Source organism: Trematomus bernacchii, unplaced genomic scaffold (genome assembly GCF_902827165.1).
Source record: "Trematomus bernacchii unplaced genomic scaffold, fTreBer1.1, whole genome shotgun sequence".
Lineage (NCBI taxonomy): Eukaryota > Metazoa > Chordata > Actinopteri > Perciformes > Nototheniidae > Trematomus > Trematomus bernacchii.
Window position 1 is genome coordinate 5,357,055 of NW_022987705.1, and position 14,964 is coordinate 5,372,018.

At 43.4% G+C, this 14,964-nt stretch overlaps 2 protein-coding genes across 3 annotated transcripts in view; one reads left to right on the forward strand and one right to left on the reverse strand.

Moving 5' to 3' along the window:
- LOC117490429 (leucine-rich repeat neuronal protein 4) lies at window positions 1-2,987 on the forward strand. The gene is made up of 2 exons (XM_034140176.1): window positions 1-85; window positions 832-2,987. Exon 2 carries the CDS (start codon window positions 836-838, stop codon window positions 1,571-1,573), a length of 738 nt encoding a protein of 245 aa, XP_033996067.1. The 5' UTR covers window positions 1-85; window positions 832-835; the 3' UTR covers window positions 1,574-2,987.
- A 9,173-nt stretch (window positions 2,988-12,160) lies between these two features.
- The window catches only part of klhl13 (kelch-like family member 13), a 36,401-nt gene continuing 33,597 nt past the window's right edge, over window positions 12,161-14,964 (reverse strand). Inside the window, exon 7 of one of the 2 annotated variants that reach the window (XM_034140137.1) lies at window positions 12,161-13,237. In XM_034140137.1, coding sequence (XP_033996028.1) covers window positions 12,750-13,237 — 488 coding nt within the window. In that variant the 3' untranslated portion in view covers window positions 12,161-12,749. The remainder of the gene's footprint in view (window positions 13,238-14,964) is intronic. The other variant, XM_034140138.1, reaches the window with a different exon arrangement.

Below are 14,964 nucleotides of genomic sequence, written 5' to 3' on the forward strand. Positions count from 1 at the left end.
AGAGCAAAAGAGGGAACAAGTGGACGGAAAGACAAGGGGAACGGAGCTCATTCTCAATCAGATTTTAAAACCTTTGCATCAACAGGTAGGTTTATAACTTTTTATTATTTAACACAAGAGATCGTAGCCTAGCTGTGGCTAAACAAATAGCACAGAGTAGTATTCAATAGTGGCTCCTGCTCTATTTTAATGAGGTCAAACAGACTTATCTCTCCAAGGACTTTTGTGAATGGGATCCATTGTCGATTCTCTATGCATGTCCAGCACAGCACATATTTCAAGTATGTTTGTGTGGATTCTTGTGGAAACGGCACTTGCAGCTGTCCTGTAACTGGACCCAGCTCAGAGGGCTGCGCTCAGTCTTGGGTGTGTAGGCATTTGGACCTGTTGTGTAATATGCCTGGAATGCTGAATTAGTATGAAGTACCTCCAAATCTTAACAAGTGGGGATTAATCATAGCAGCTCTGTTAACAAGACTATAAATCCTTCACAAACATGCCACAGAATAAAACTTTTAACTAATTAAGTGTCCACAGTTGCAGTGTGCGTTGCTTTTTAGACAGTTAATGTTGTGAGTTCTTTTTCAATTTCCCAGCAGGCACTAGGCTCACATTTAAGCTATTTGTTACATTCCCTGTGCAGTTATATACCCTGTAAAAGACACAGCATCAGTGAAGAAATGACTGCATGTCCTCATTCAGCGTCTTTCATGCGGGGAAAAGAAGAGACTCTAGTACATGGCTGGAAGCCCCAGGGGTTGATGCTTTTCATTGATCTGAAAAACAGATTTTCCTACTAACTGATGGAATCTTTCTTTCTCTCATTTCCAGAAAGATGATGGCTGCCAGCAGGGACCTGCCTTTCCCCCTGGCGATCGTTTGCCTGGTTCTCATCAGAGGTTACCATCCCCTCCCTACAACATCACAAGTGCCAGGCACGTATCCCATGAGTCCTCAAGCAACACGTGGGCTTTCAACAGAGTCTTTTGTGTTTCGGGAAGATGATTACCCCGACGATGAAGTCACAGTCACCCCTATAACACAGAGTAAAGTGTCTCCGCATGGACAGAAAACTGAGAAATGCAAATACAATCCCTGCCTGGAGAGTCAGATCCCCTGCACTGAGCTGGCTGCCTCCACCGGCTGCTTGTGTCCAGGCTTCACTTTACATAATGTGCGCCCGCAGCCCCCCACCCTGACATCGGTCACCTGGAATGGGTCAGAGGTCATAGTTCAGTGGTGTGCACCTTATTCCCACGTCACAGCTTTTAGTGTGACAGTCGGGGGGGAACAGAGGCAGACGTTTGGGAAGAGTCGAAGGAACGGTGGAGTGGGCGACATCGAGCACATCTCAGAGGTTTGTGTGATGGCGGTGAACGATGCTGGGCACAGTCAGGGGTCCTGTTCGATGTTCAAGCCACGGGACAGGAGTCTGCCTCTGAAGGCGGGACTCATCGGGGGGGCGCTGGGTTTCCTGCTGCTCCTCTTGCTGGCCGTGCTGCTCTGGAGGCGCAGGAGGCAGAGGAAGCAGCAGGCCAGCATCTCACTGGACAACACTACTGAGACACAGTGAACAGAAAACAGAGCTAAGATAAGACTCGGCCCCACAAGATTCCTCAGCGTCATTCCAGTTCATTAGTACTCTATAATATCTGCACAAAACAGGATATCTTACATTTGAAGAAAGGAACATCTTGTCACCTCACATGGATAAACGTGCCATTTAGAAAACCTATCATTGCTGTTTAAAAGGAAGTTCTGACGCCTGTGATTTGAAAACCAGCTTAAAAGAGTATTTATTTAATATAAGTTTTCTAAAAGATGAAACCCAGAAAAAAGCCCTTTTGGGGGACAGGTTTAAAACATCAGATGACTTTTTGGTTGACAGTTTGGCTTTTAATGTTTATGTTAATGTATGAGATGAATATTTGAGTTACATTTGTTGGCAGTTGCTGACATGTTTAAAAATACTGTATAATGTAAAGCAAAAATGTGTATGGTGGTGTTACGCTTTCTTTTGTAACTCAGTGACTGAATGCTTTAAGTTTTAATCATGGAAAGTGAATGATGTGTTGTATTATGTGCTGTGTTTGATAGACCTTAAGTATGTTAAGAGTTTGATTTGACAGATTTCCTAAAACAAGTTTTGAGAAACAAACTGAAGCACTGAAACTACTGTATATGTATGTTGAAAGTCTGCAGTTCAGTTAAACTGAATGTCCTGAGTTGCTAAAAATGAGTAGTTATATCACAGCTTTGGGACGGGTGTTGTTTTCTCCATCTGTGTGTCATCATCGGAAGTGGTGTCGGCGTGCTGGATGAGCTCAAGTGTTGCTGCTGTTTTTCCAGCTGTCATACAATAGCCTTTTCAGCGGATATGGATTTGTGAGGTTCGTCTCACTCCAGCTAAGACTTCCAGTCATCTGCACTGAACTGGAGAGAAGCTTCAGGCTTTCTTTTTCTTTTTTTGGGTGATGAAAAAGAGAAGAAAGTCCAATATTTAAACCCCCCCTCCAGTTTTCCATCTGCATGTCTCGCAGCCATGTTATAATTCCTTTTTGCTCTGGCTGCTGCCATGGAGCGTTTCCACTGCTCCTGGCATTTTTCTTTTTCCAACTGCACTGCACAATTTACACTGCGCAGAGCTGCATGGAAGTCAGCTAACAGCTGTACTTTGGAGACACAACAGATTGTCAATTTCAGCCGCTGAAAAGATGCTGCTTTTATGACATGTATTCAGCCTGAGAGTGCAGTCGCTTTCATACTGGGAGGGAAATCTGGACATAAACGGGCCAATATCAGAGGAAATGCAGACACATGGGTGGACAATTTAATGTGGCAGCCTGTACTGAACAAAATGTAGTGTACTTAAACCTCAGCAGAATAGATTTTCCTGATGGTACCTGAAGAGAACAACATGTACTTATGTATTTAGTTTGGAAGTGAATGTGGTTTGCCTTTTTCTTTTTAAATAAATTATTTTTTAAAGAAACGTAAGATGTGTTTGAATGTTTACAGAACAATAAAAGTCTACCTTAAACAGAAAAATCACGTTTTCAATAAGCACATGTGCTCATTTGCTGCCCTCGGAGGTTAAATCGCAATGATTGTAAGAATTTAAACCTAAATACACAAGATATTAAACTTATATCACTAAAGAAATACATAAGACGACTTGGTAACGCCACCTTCTTCTCTCCCAGAAAGTCTCATCATTGACTGGTGTGGTTGTAATTATATTAATTAAATACTGATGCCTTTTTGCATCGATGCAGCTCCCGGGCAGGCAGGGGCTTGTGCCGACAGAAGAAGCACGGATAATGCGTAGGAGCAACGTCCTTCAGAGGAAATACTCCTCTGGACTGCTGATCATTTCCAACACCTCCAGTGAAAGACGGAGCAGATACACAGTAATGATGATTCTCAGATATGACACAGCTTTTTTTGTAACTGCAGGCAGATTTTGAAACAAGGTCAGCAGCAGTAGGGATGAGTGTTGTGTACCGGTCATGTTGAATCACTGCCATCTCATTCAGTAAACCCTGACTCATGGTGAGGTCACATTTTAAACAGTAAATCAGCTGAATTCAAACTCTGGGGTTTCACAACAAAATACTTTGTGACAGCCTCTACCTGTCATTCTGTTACTGTGTGGTTAACAGTGACCATGGAGTTTGAGTACAAATGAGTATTTGTGTAGTCTACGAACTGCTGCTGCTGCCTGACGTGTTTGTATGCGTATTTAGGAAGATTTGAATTCTCCCTACAGGTATTGCATTATGTGTTCAGACTCATGATTAAACAGACAGAGTTGAGAAATGACTCACCTTATTCTCTCTAAATATGAACATGTCACGTACGCAGACTATTTTAGGGTCATTTAGTAACCCAGGACTTTTATCAGTGTCTTTCCGCATTCAAGATTATTTTCACAACAGAGACAAAGCTACCTTTTAAAGGCCTCTGCTGTGCCTTCAGGCTGGGAGAGGAAATGTCACATGAATGCCCTCTGCTGGTCCTTTTCATCCTGAGAGAAGACTGCTCTGCACTAAAGGCAGTAAAGGAAATCAACACAAATAATTACAACATTAAAGCTGCAAGGGATGAACATGTCCTTTGCATAATACAATAATAATTACAACATAATACTCATCTCATAACATTATAAGGACACCTATTCCAAACAGTCATTTAATTTCATGCAATTCATTATTCATGAAAATTGATTAGCATTTAGCTGCTGGGAAAATGAATACAAGTTCTTGTTATTAGTTACCCACCAGCAGGGGCACTAATGGCTGCTTTCTCTGCCCGCCGGGGTCAGCTGTTACGGGGCATAACATCTTCAAAGTGGGTCAGGCATCCATCAGCGGCCATTATTGGATCCAGGCATGAATGCATGCTGGTTTGTATTCAAATGCAGAGAGATTTCATCTTATTTGGCCTTGCCGAAGACAGTATAATGAATAAAAAAGAAAAGGAAATGAAAGGATGTCAATTAAATAAGTCTTTGCTCACAAGCTAAGTGTAATTTGGAGTTAAAAACAGGGGACTAGGGGACATCATGTGGCCTTCAACAGAGGAAACTGTGGGTCTAAGTGGGAGGTTGTTCAAACTGATCCCCCTGCAGGCGTCTCATCCTGTTTATGTCTTAAGTCTGTCTGTCTGTTTTGGCTCACACCGAGACTCTGTAAATAAAAAGATTAACTTCTGTGTCTAAGTGTCACACGAAGGATGATGGGGATTTAGGCAACTGCAACAAGGCGTGTGCGAGATTACATTTCATGTGTTGGCACCGTCGACGACATCAACAGAAATGAAAAAAACCAGAGTGTGGCATCTTTCATCATTTAGACCTCTTTCAAAAAAACAGCTTCAGTGTGAGTCCCTTTCATTTGTTTCCACTGGAACCACTAGAGGTCATTATCGCAAAGAGCAGTGCAGAAATCAAAGCCACCTCTGGCACGCACTCAGTGATAATGTCGTGGAAATGGAAATGAGTTGCTTTAATAAGGATGAAAATGAGTTTGCAGCGGTAATCAGCTCAGCCACTTCTCCACATCGCAGAGGAGAGAGTAGCTGTGGGTTCGGTGTGTTTGAAGAAGAGGCTGAATGTTTGCTCTGTGTCCCGGAAAAAAAATCATCCCGCGCTCTCCTCTCAACCCCCCAGGATGGCTCCGCAAGAGCCTTTCATAAAGAGGAGGACATATTTCCGGTTTTTTCCCTCCACATTTCCTTGTATGAAGAGCAAGAGTAACCATGGCAACCTGGCATTATACAGGACAGAGTTGAGTAGGTTGAAAACGAGCTCCGGCTCCGAGAGGAGAGTTATCAATCACTCTGGCATCAGGACTGTCACACACACATACAAACACATACACACACACACAACACACACACACACACACACACACACACACCTGCTCTTTCAACCGTCACATGCCTTCACAGGCCAGGAATCATGATGACATTTTGTTTTTCATCAGCAAGCCACGGCCAGCGTCCAGAGGACAGATCTGTACGCATAAAACACTCATGTGCAAATATAAAAACATTTTAAAGAGTTCACTGAGGCCAGAACGCACGTTTTTTCGTCAAACTAAAAAACTCCTCTTCAATCCTAAATCAAACAATAGAATACATTTGATACATTTACAGTTTTTCTCTCACTTTTGTCATATTTATATCATTTTATTATTTGGTTTTAAGGAGGAGTATAAGGGTCAGACATAGGGAGAACACAAAGGAAAATAAGAATGTGGGAGGTCAAAGGTCAAGGTCACTGCACAATTTCACACAAAGTGGTAACATTTAGGCCCAATCCCAAACCACTCCCTCGACCCTACCCCTCCGTGACGGAGTGAACTCCGTCTGTAGCCACACTCGCAGCTGAATGAGGCTCCCTCCTGTCAGATGGAGGGAGTAAATACAGCGGCAAGCTTCGGGACAAACTCCCCTCTCTCCGGCAGAAACAGGAAATGCCGTACTGTAACTGTATGTAACAACGGTTTCAAATCAGCATCTCTTAGACAAAACAATGTAAATTAATAACTCAAATAAAACTCCAAACATCTTTCATTGTGTTACTTTTTTGTAAAGCTCTTTTAGTTTTAAACCCGATGTTTATAAGCTTCTTAGTTTTTGCAAAAGTCTGTAAATATACACAACTTTATAATAAAATGCACACATTTACCTTTTTCTAGACTAAACACAGGTATGATCCTAAGTTAAAAAAATATGAGGTTGTTAACATCGCAGTTTATCAGTGGATGTTTGCTGGAACTGTTTGTAAACAGCGTGTTTCCTGACGGACACACACAGCGTTGAGACCGGTCAGGTAGGGCAGCAGGTGAAGTCAGCACCGTTGCAGACTCGCTGTTTGAGGGCTTGATAGCCCACTCCCCCTCCACACCTCTCCACACTCGTTGGTTTGGAACAGCACTTAATGTGGCGGACCCTCCGCGCGAACGCGCAAACGGAGGGGTAGTGTGTAGGGGTAGGGTGTAGGGGGCGGTTTGGGATTGGGCCTGTGACTGACAATCTTGCTCCCTCTAGGCCATGTGTTATTGCTCTTCCGTTTGTAAAATATATTAACACGGTTAAATAAAAAATAAATGTTTTACAACAAACAATTCAAACCAAGAACCTTTAGAGAACCATGCCAAGGGAGAACATCATATAGCTTGACATTTGGAAAGATGCATCACACTTCCCTGGGCTAATTTAGTTATGTCATATCTGTGAGCTGTCTGCATATGAGAGAAAAGTATTAAAGGTCCCCTATTATACTGTTTTTCATCAATATATTATAGGTCTCAGATATATACAAAACATGTCTCTGAAGTGTTTGGCTCCAAACACCAAACAGATCATTGCAGCATCCCATAATCCCCTGTTTCAGCCCTGTTTCAAAAGTGCTGATTCTGTGTCTGTTACTTTAGATGAAAATAAGGAGCCACTCCCCACGCCCCTCTGCGAGATATTTGCAGGGCCGTCCCTCCCTACAGGCAGATCACGCAGACTGCGTGGGGCCTCACCTCGCGGAGGGGGCCTCACCTTGTGGAGGGAGCCTCAACTGAGCCGCACCTATGCGCTGCAATTAGTGTGGCGCGGCACGGTTTCGCCGCTGCGAGGCTCCACTAACCTCTGTCGACGCTCGCGAAACAGAGGGCTTCATCATCTAACTTTGCGTTGGGCCTCAAGTTGGCCAGGGACAGCCCTGGATATTTAGTTAAAAAGAACACAGTGGTGCTCGAGGAGGAGATAAGGTGGGGGGGGGGGGGGGTTACACTTGTGGTTACACAAGCCCAAAAATCGTTATGACATCAATAAAGTGGCCGAAATCTGATCAGCTCATTTTCAGACAGGTTTTTATATAAATGGATCAGGACAAAAGGAGAGCAAATCTTTTTTCCTGAAACTTTCAGAATCTCTTTACAGAGGGGACACATGGTGATGTATAAAAGACATGAAAAAGTGGATTTCGCATAATAGGTGACCTTTAAATCCCTTTTAGAATCGGCATGAATGCTTTGTATTCTTTAAACAGCTGAGTGTTGATTTGTTCTGGAAAAGTTCAATAAAAGGCATTCAGTTCCTGCTCCGAAGCCTTCGACTGAATCTCTAAGAGTGCTGGAAACCTGAGGGACACGGAGCCGGAGCTGTATTTAAACCTGTGAGGTTAAGTAGTTTCCCCAGAGAGGCCGCACTGTTCCAGCTGGAGGAACTTTCCGTGCACTTTATAAAATAACATGTTCTCTGTTGCCTCGGAGGACAATCTCTCACTTAAAAGCTCTCAGTGTGCGAACCGCATCGTTCTGTCTGAACCTCGCCTTCCATTTATATTCCTTACCTGCTTTTCCCTTTTCATTGTCAAGAGGGCAACAGAGCATATCCCAGGATGCATCTGGGTGAAGGTAAGGAGACACTTTGGACAGGCTGCCAGTCAATCACAGAGTCTCCAATATGCTTTGAACGACGGGAGAAAAGTGGGAAAACATGCACGATGAAACACAGTAAAGTCCAAGAACTCAAATCCAGTGTTTCTTCTTTGACAATTGAGAGTTGGGATTTGAAAAAACAAAATGAAAACATGTATTTTTGCACATCCTGTGGTGTATTTAGGCCATGTAACATACAGAAATGAACTAGGGGTGGACAATTAGTTTTCCGTTAAATCTGTATGAGGATACACACACACAGAGATACGACTGAGGCATAAACTAGAATCTGAGGCAGCCAGATGATGAACAAAACAAATCCCAATTGCCCCTCCCATCTCTGCTATAAAAACAACACTGCAGCTGGGGCTGGAACAAGAGATGAATCAGGGACAGATTATTCAGGACACAGCCACGGGAGGATGCAGAGCTCCATAGGAGAGCAAGGACTTGACCTTTTCTGAATATTCATGAAGGGAGACAGAGAGAGAATAGAGATTTAAACTTGTCCTCAGACCTGAAACCTTGGAGTCTAATAACTGAAGACAGCTTGTGATTCAGCGCAAAAATAAATATATCTAGTGAGAGTAATATCAGTGTATCTTGGCTGTCTGCCAGCTAGAGGATCAATAGCCATTAACACCATCATGCATGCAGTCAAGAGGGCAGCAGGGATCTGTGGCTGCGCGGAGTATTTCATCCTGATAGGAGGCAGATTGGAGCTTTAGTTAATGTAAGAGCATCTCCTCACTGCCGCCTGACTGACAATCTCATCAATGTGCCATGTATGTAAACACACCCAGCAGCCTGCAGAATCTAGGTCATTTTCTGGCTAGGATTGGATGAGAGGAGGAGCAGTCTGGAGACATAAACGTGCCGTGCTGCATTCATGTGTCAGGAGTCAGGCCGTAATACACACACACGCACCTCTTTTATCTGCTTCGTGAATCAAGGGATCGAGCCTCCTGCGGTGCTGAAATCCGCTGAGAAACACAGGTAGTGAAGAAGAGGGGGAGGAGGGGGGAACGGGTGTAATTTCTTGCTCCAGTTCCCTTTGCTTTAGCACCGAGGACACACTGTTCATTAAAAACCCAAGCCTTCAGTCTTCAGGATACACAAAGCTCTGCGTCATGTAATATTGACATTGGCTCACACACACAACGCAGCAACGCAATGATGAGGCAGGGATTACACATCGGCTCTGGAACATCATGTGCTGCATCGCTACAGAGATTGTGGATGTGCTGAGGTAGATTTTTGTGTCCTTAAAGTGCTTTGCACAGTCAAAAAAATAAATCATTAAAAGCAATGCTTTCTCTCAAATCCATTTAAAAATCTATTCATGTTTGAAAATATGTCGAAGGACAGGTTAGTGCTTTTGTAAAATCACTCAAATCTATCTGGTTTTACCCCTGGAACAAAGCCTACACTGAGGCTGAATGTAGCATTGATAAAAACCCTCCATCTTGGTATAATGAAAACACATTTACTTTGTTTAGGGGTGTCAGTTGAGAGAGTGATCAAGGTGCTTTAACACATTGACGAGAGTTTACAGCAAGGCTCAACTAGCGTGTTGATGTTTGGCATTTTCCATGTTTACCATCGCCGTTCAGTAGCATGCTAACATGTGTTATCGCCAAGCACAAAGTGGAGTTGAGGCTGATGGGAATTATATAAATCAGCAGATATTTGGCCATAAATCAAATTACAGACACATTTGATGGCACTTAATCTAAATACTCTTCCGATTTTTGCTATTCATCCTCTGGGGAGCATGAATGTCTTTGACAGACAAACCATCCAGTAGCTGTCAATGAGAAACAGAAGCCAGTCTTTACAGTGTTGCTTTAGAGGGGGAAATCAGGGGATCACCAAAGAGTCATCCTCTGGGAACGATGAATGTTTTGTACAAAATCTAAGAACAATTCATCCAACAAAGGTTGAGATATTTCTGACTTCATTAAAGATGTGGCCCAATTCATGCAGAGGTACTGAAGCTATGCAAAACTATAAACAGCATGGAGAAATCTCTGACAGCTGGCCTATTTACATAATCTCACACTTTACAGTATATCGTCATCTCTCTGAGCGTTAATGAGGCATTTCATTGAGTAATGCCTCACATTTTTTTTCCATCACACACATTAATAATAATGCATTTTGGTAAAGCAGGCCCTATGTAGCCATTTCTTTTTGTCAAATCCGAAAATGTTAATATAATATACATTATAATTGATGCAGTCATAGTGAAGACTGGCAGCATATTTGTAGTCCTTTGCTAACTTATAGAGCTGTTTATATTTCATCCTCATGTTCCAGGAAGTATTGCTGTGTTGTCGTTTTGACATCACTCAATCTTCCCTTTTTACTCTTACCAGTGCCTTCAGGTCCAGGTGAAACAGAAGCTATGTGCGCTTGATTTGTTTTCAGTGAAATGTCCAGGGAAAGATGGCACTAAATTCAACCGCTCAAATTTCACCACCTTTTTTTAATTTGAAGCTTTTGCCAGCAGCCGAGCCCGATCCATTTTTGCACTTCTGCTCAACCATTGACCTTCCATTAAAGGATTACAAATGGCCTATTTTTTTTTTTTTTTTTTTTAAATGGTACAAAACAGTTTCATCAAAGAGACTTAGCAATAATCTGCTGCACAAAATAGAGCTTTGGAAATCTCACAAAAGGTTTTAATAAAGTCCTTTTCAAAACAAAGTGGCAAAGCTTCACAAAAAAACAAAAAGACAACATGCAAAGAACTGAAATCTAACATGAATTTCAAAAGCTAAAAGTGAATCATTAAATAAGGCACCAAAGCAAGAAGTCCGCCATTTAAGACGTATAAAAATAACCTGTTATGAGTGGAGACTTTGTTGCTGGACAACACAGGAACAGTGGCTAAAATGTGAAATCAGAGGGCCCACTGCAGCGCCTCATTAATGGGATATAGAGAGTATAATGAGGATTTGAGGCTCCAGAGCAAACTCACCTGGTGATTACACAAATCTCTTGTCCCTGGTCACAGCGTGAAGCAGACGTCTCGGACACCATATGCTGCCATTAAGGTTTTAATCGGGCAGGAGCAGGTGAGCAGATTGTGGGCGACATCAGCGTCTGTCTGCCTGCCAGGAGGAGAGGAGAGGGGGTCCTGCCAGTTTCCAGTTAACACCGGTCAGCGGCATCATACATCACTGGGAGGCAGCTCAGTGGTTATACAGCTTCCTATAGTTTACTAGAGCGTATGGACCAAGCTTCAGTTAGGGATGCTGATCATTCATTCAGCTGCTGAGGCCTACGCACAATGCAGAGAACATCATGTCTCTGCTGTAGTGAAAGAAACATATCATTATGCCTTCTGTTATTGTGGAGGCCCACTGGCAGATGCAGGCGAAATAAAAATGACTACTTCAACTGAGGTTATATGTTAAAAATGACATTTATTGTTATGTAAGATAAAGTGATTATTCCTTAGTTTTGGAAGATGTTCCTTCACAAGTTTCAAAACAATTTGTTTTTCCCATAGACTGTATATATAAAGGTTTTTCCACACGGGGGTTCTACCTCTCCTGTAGATAGTTTTTGAGCATGTAAATGGTCTGTAAAGGCTCAAATCCAAAAGTTCCCTCCAGGAGTTATCTCTCCCCCCCTGCCTGACACGCCGCCATTGGACTCCTTGGCTTTCGGTAACATTCTGACATCACTATTTCACACAAGCGATTCTATTGGCTAGCACTCAAACACATTGTATTTGATAGGCTACGGGGCGGGACATCTCTACGCGGTTGACCAATCAGAACAGAGCCGGCCAGCTAACCAATCAGAGCAGACTGGGCTCTGGTTTCAGACAGAGGGTGAAAAGAGGTGCTGCAGCACAGGCAGTATGAGAAAAATAAAGAGCTTTTTGAACATTAAAAAAAAGCTCTTTATTTTTAGAGTAGAGGAGTAGAGTACAGTAGAGGAACAAAATACAAATATGAACCTGAAAATGAGCAGAATACGGCCCCTTTAAAAAACACCCCAGACATATTTGTTTTTATACCTGCTTCGTCAACATTTACAGTCATGTGTGCCAACAGTCAACATGTTAAAGCCAGACTGTATCAGGTTAGGGTTAAACAATGCAATGCTAAGCATGAGGTTATGAGCACGTTGGAGACGTTTTTTCACCACATACAAACAACTCGTCAGCCTGAGTCTGCTGCAGTCAGTAATGACAACATTTAAACTACTTTTAAAATCATCTTTATTCAATTTAGAAAACACCATTTTGTTAACAGTTTCATAGCAATAGCAGGAAAGAAGTGAAACTGTACTGGAGCATCGTAGAGGGGGCCTGGGCCAACCCCTGAGTTAAAAACTGGCTGTGTTTCGGAGCTCGTGCGTCCCTACGCTGCTGCCTTCAGGAGTCACCTGCTGCATCTAACCTGGCATAGACTAGAAGAGAGAGTCAGTGCGGTAGTCAACATCTCAAGGTAGAACGCCTAAGGAAACAAGACCGAAAAATCGAAGACATCAGGTAGAAAAGTTGATTTGCAAAGTCACTTTTCAAGTCAAGGTACTTCCTGCCAAAAACATACCGAGTATGCAACATTAACATGTAATTAGGTTGCCAAACTGTCGGTACGTGGGTTGAATCACTTAGGGGCGGGGGGGTTCTGCACAGCTTCAGGGGGGGTGGACTGGGGGATACTTAGGGATGCAGTACAGATGTAGTCCGAAGAGGAAGTGCAAACAATGTCTATAAGGAGTGTTTGTTGAGGGGGTTGGGTGGGCGAGGGGTTACGAGCGAAACACGGCTCCGCCCCCCTTTACTCATCAAGGTGCTGAGAGGGGCGACTCTCTGGAGGGCGAGCACGAGAGGTCCTCGGGGGGGAAAACTGTGAGTGTGCAGGCTCGGATCCCGCCCAGCGACTCGGGTAAGTCAAACACTTTGTGCCATTCGTCTTTCTCGGGGTCGTACTTCTGTACTATTTCCACCATGCAGCGATTGTTCCACGAGTATCCGCCCACCACATAGATTTTATTCTCAAACACGGCCACGCCCACATCGCTCTGGCCTCGCAACATGGCGGCGATAGGAGTCCACAGGTCGAGAGCCGGGGAGTAATATTCGCAGCTCAGCACGTCGTCGTAGTCGCTGGTTCCCCGGAAGTGATTGCCCCCGATCACGTAGAGCCGGTCGCCCACCGTGCACATGCAGTGGAGGCCGCGCACCGTCGTCATGGGAGCTTTCTGAGTCCATTTATCCGCATCTGGGTCAAAGCACATCAGCTCCTTCTGAAAAGTGTCATGAGTGATTCCCCCTGCAGCAAAAAAGAAAAAAAAGAGTGACAATTAACCTCCATGATCATTTGTACTGTAGGAGTACAAGCAGCTTTGTGGACCCGTCAATCAGGCCGACCTGTGACTCATCGCCACATGTCAGCCCACATTTATTCATGTAGGCCATGTGGAGCAGCAGACATAAAACGGGAACATTTGCTTGAGTAGAATTATGAATAACGAGAATCAGGACAAAGTGTTCATTTTTAGATTTCACCTTTCCTCGAGCCCTGGTTCTCCAACAACAAATTAGTAAAAAAAAGTGACATCTTCTCTGCAGTGTGATAGAATGCTGAGGATGAATACAAAGGGGAACGCAGTTACAAAACATTCACGCACATCCGCACCAACAGACGGTAGACGACGGGACACAAAAAGCTGAGAAAAAGTGGGGAGGAAAGAAAAAAAACAGGACATGTCTACAGGGAAGGCTTAAAATAAAGAGGAACACAATCCCAGCATGCATTTGGGTGGAAGCCAGCCCAGCCCTCCCCCCTTAGGCAGAGTGACTAGGACCAAATGCAGAGAAGATTTGCAGAGCATGCCGGATAGAGGCAGAATCTGCTGCGGCCCACTGATCGTGTGCACGCTTTATTGTTGAGGCCTAAGCTGTCTATTCAGCTGCCATGACTCAGATCTGTGACGCTGCACCTCTTCACTGATCAAACCCAAAGATAGCCCGACTATCCATTTTCTTTATCAAAGTCCTCGACGGGGCAGATCTGCTATAAAAGTCCTGACAAGTGGAACAGTGCTGGAGCAGACGTAAGGTCCTTATAACTCCTCTCAAGAGGCCCTGCTGCTATCCTCATTCAGGTAAAGGGCTTCGGCCTCTCCCCGACACAGTGCTGTGTGATCAGCATCCCGGTGTCCTAATGTCCAATCAGTGAGACGTGGACACGGTCTTATCTCAGAGAGACAGGCTAAAAGCTTTCACCCTTACAAAGACAGCATGGGACACATTGGGGTATTCTTTGTATCGTCTCCTACTTTGCCGGGATAAAAACATTTCACTGCTCAGCCACCCAAAAACATTAATTAGCCTTTGGGACCTTTTATAAAAGCAGTGACCTAATTGGTCGGTGGAATCAGCGTCGGCACACACAAAGTGTAGACAGAGGTGAGGCAGGAAACGAGGGCTCAGCGTTTTCCAAAAATACCCCGTGATGATAAAGAGGGTCTAGACTTTGAGCTCCAGTATAAATCTCTATAACTATCTGAAATAACAGTTGAATAAAGAGCTGCACTGATGAATCCACTAATCAAGGACAAACAAATTATTAAAATCAGTAAATATTTGTATAAAAGGATACATCTTTTTTTTTTATACAACAATGTCAGAAGATGTTTTTTTAGCTTCTGAAATATCCAGATTTCTCTGTTTTGTATCATGGCAATCTGAATATGTCCTCGACTCACAGAACAATTTTGTCACCGTTTCTTTGATTTTATAGACTTGACAATTAATCGAGATAATAATCGTAATGCATAATGAAAATATCCGGTTGTTTCAACACTAGTCAGATGGCATTGCTTTAGAAAATCTACAGGAATCTTTTTCCACGTTTTAGATCAAATGTAAAGACTAGTGTTTTTCAGGAATGATCCTCATTCTGTGAAGTTATTTAAAGTAACCTCAGAGTACCGTTACCACATTGTAAAAGTCAAACCGTCCCGTGTTTCTTCTGACATTTCAGCCATGTTATTA

Coding starts and splice junctions, on each gene's coding strand:
- LOC117490429 (XM_034140176.1), top strand. CDS start 836: ATGATGGCTGCCAGCAGGGACCTGCCTTTCCCCCTGGCGATCGTTTGC.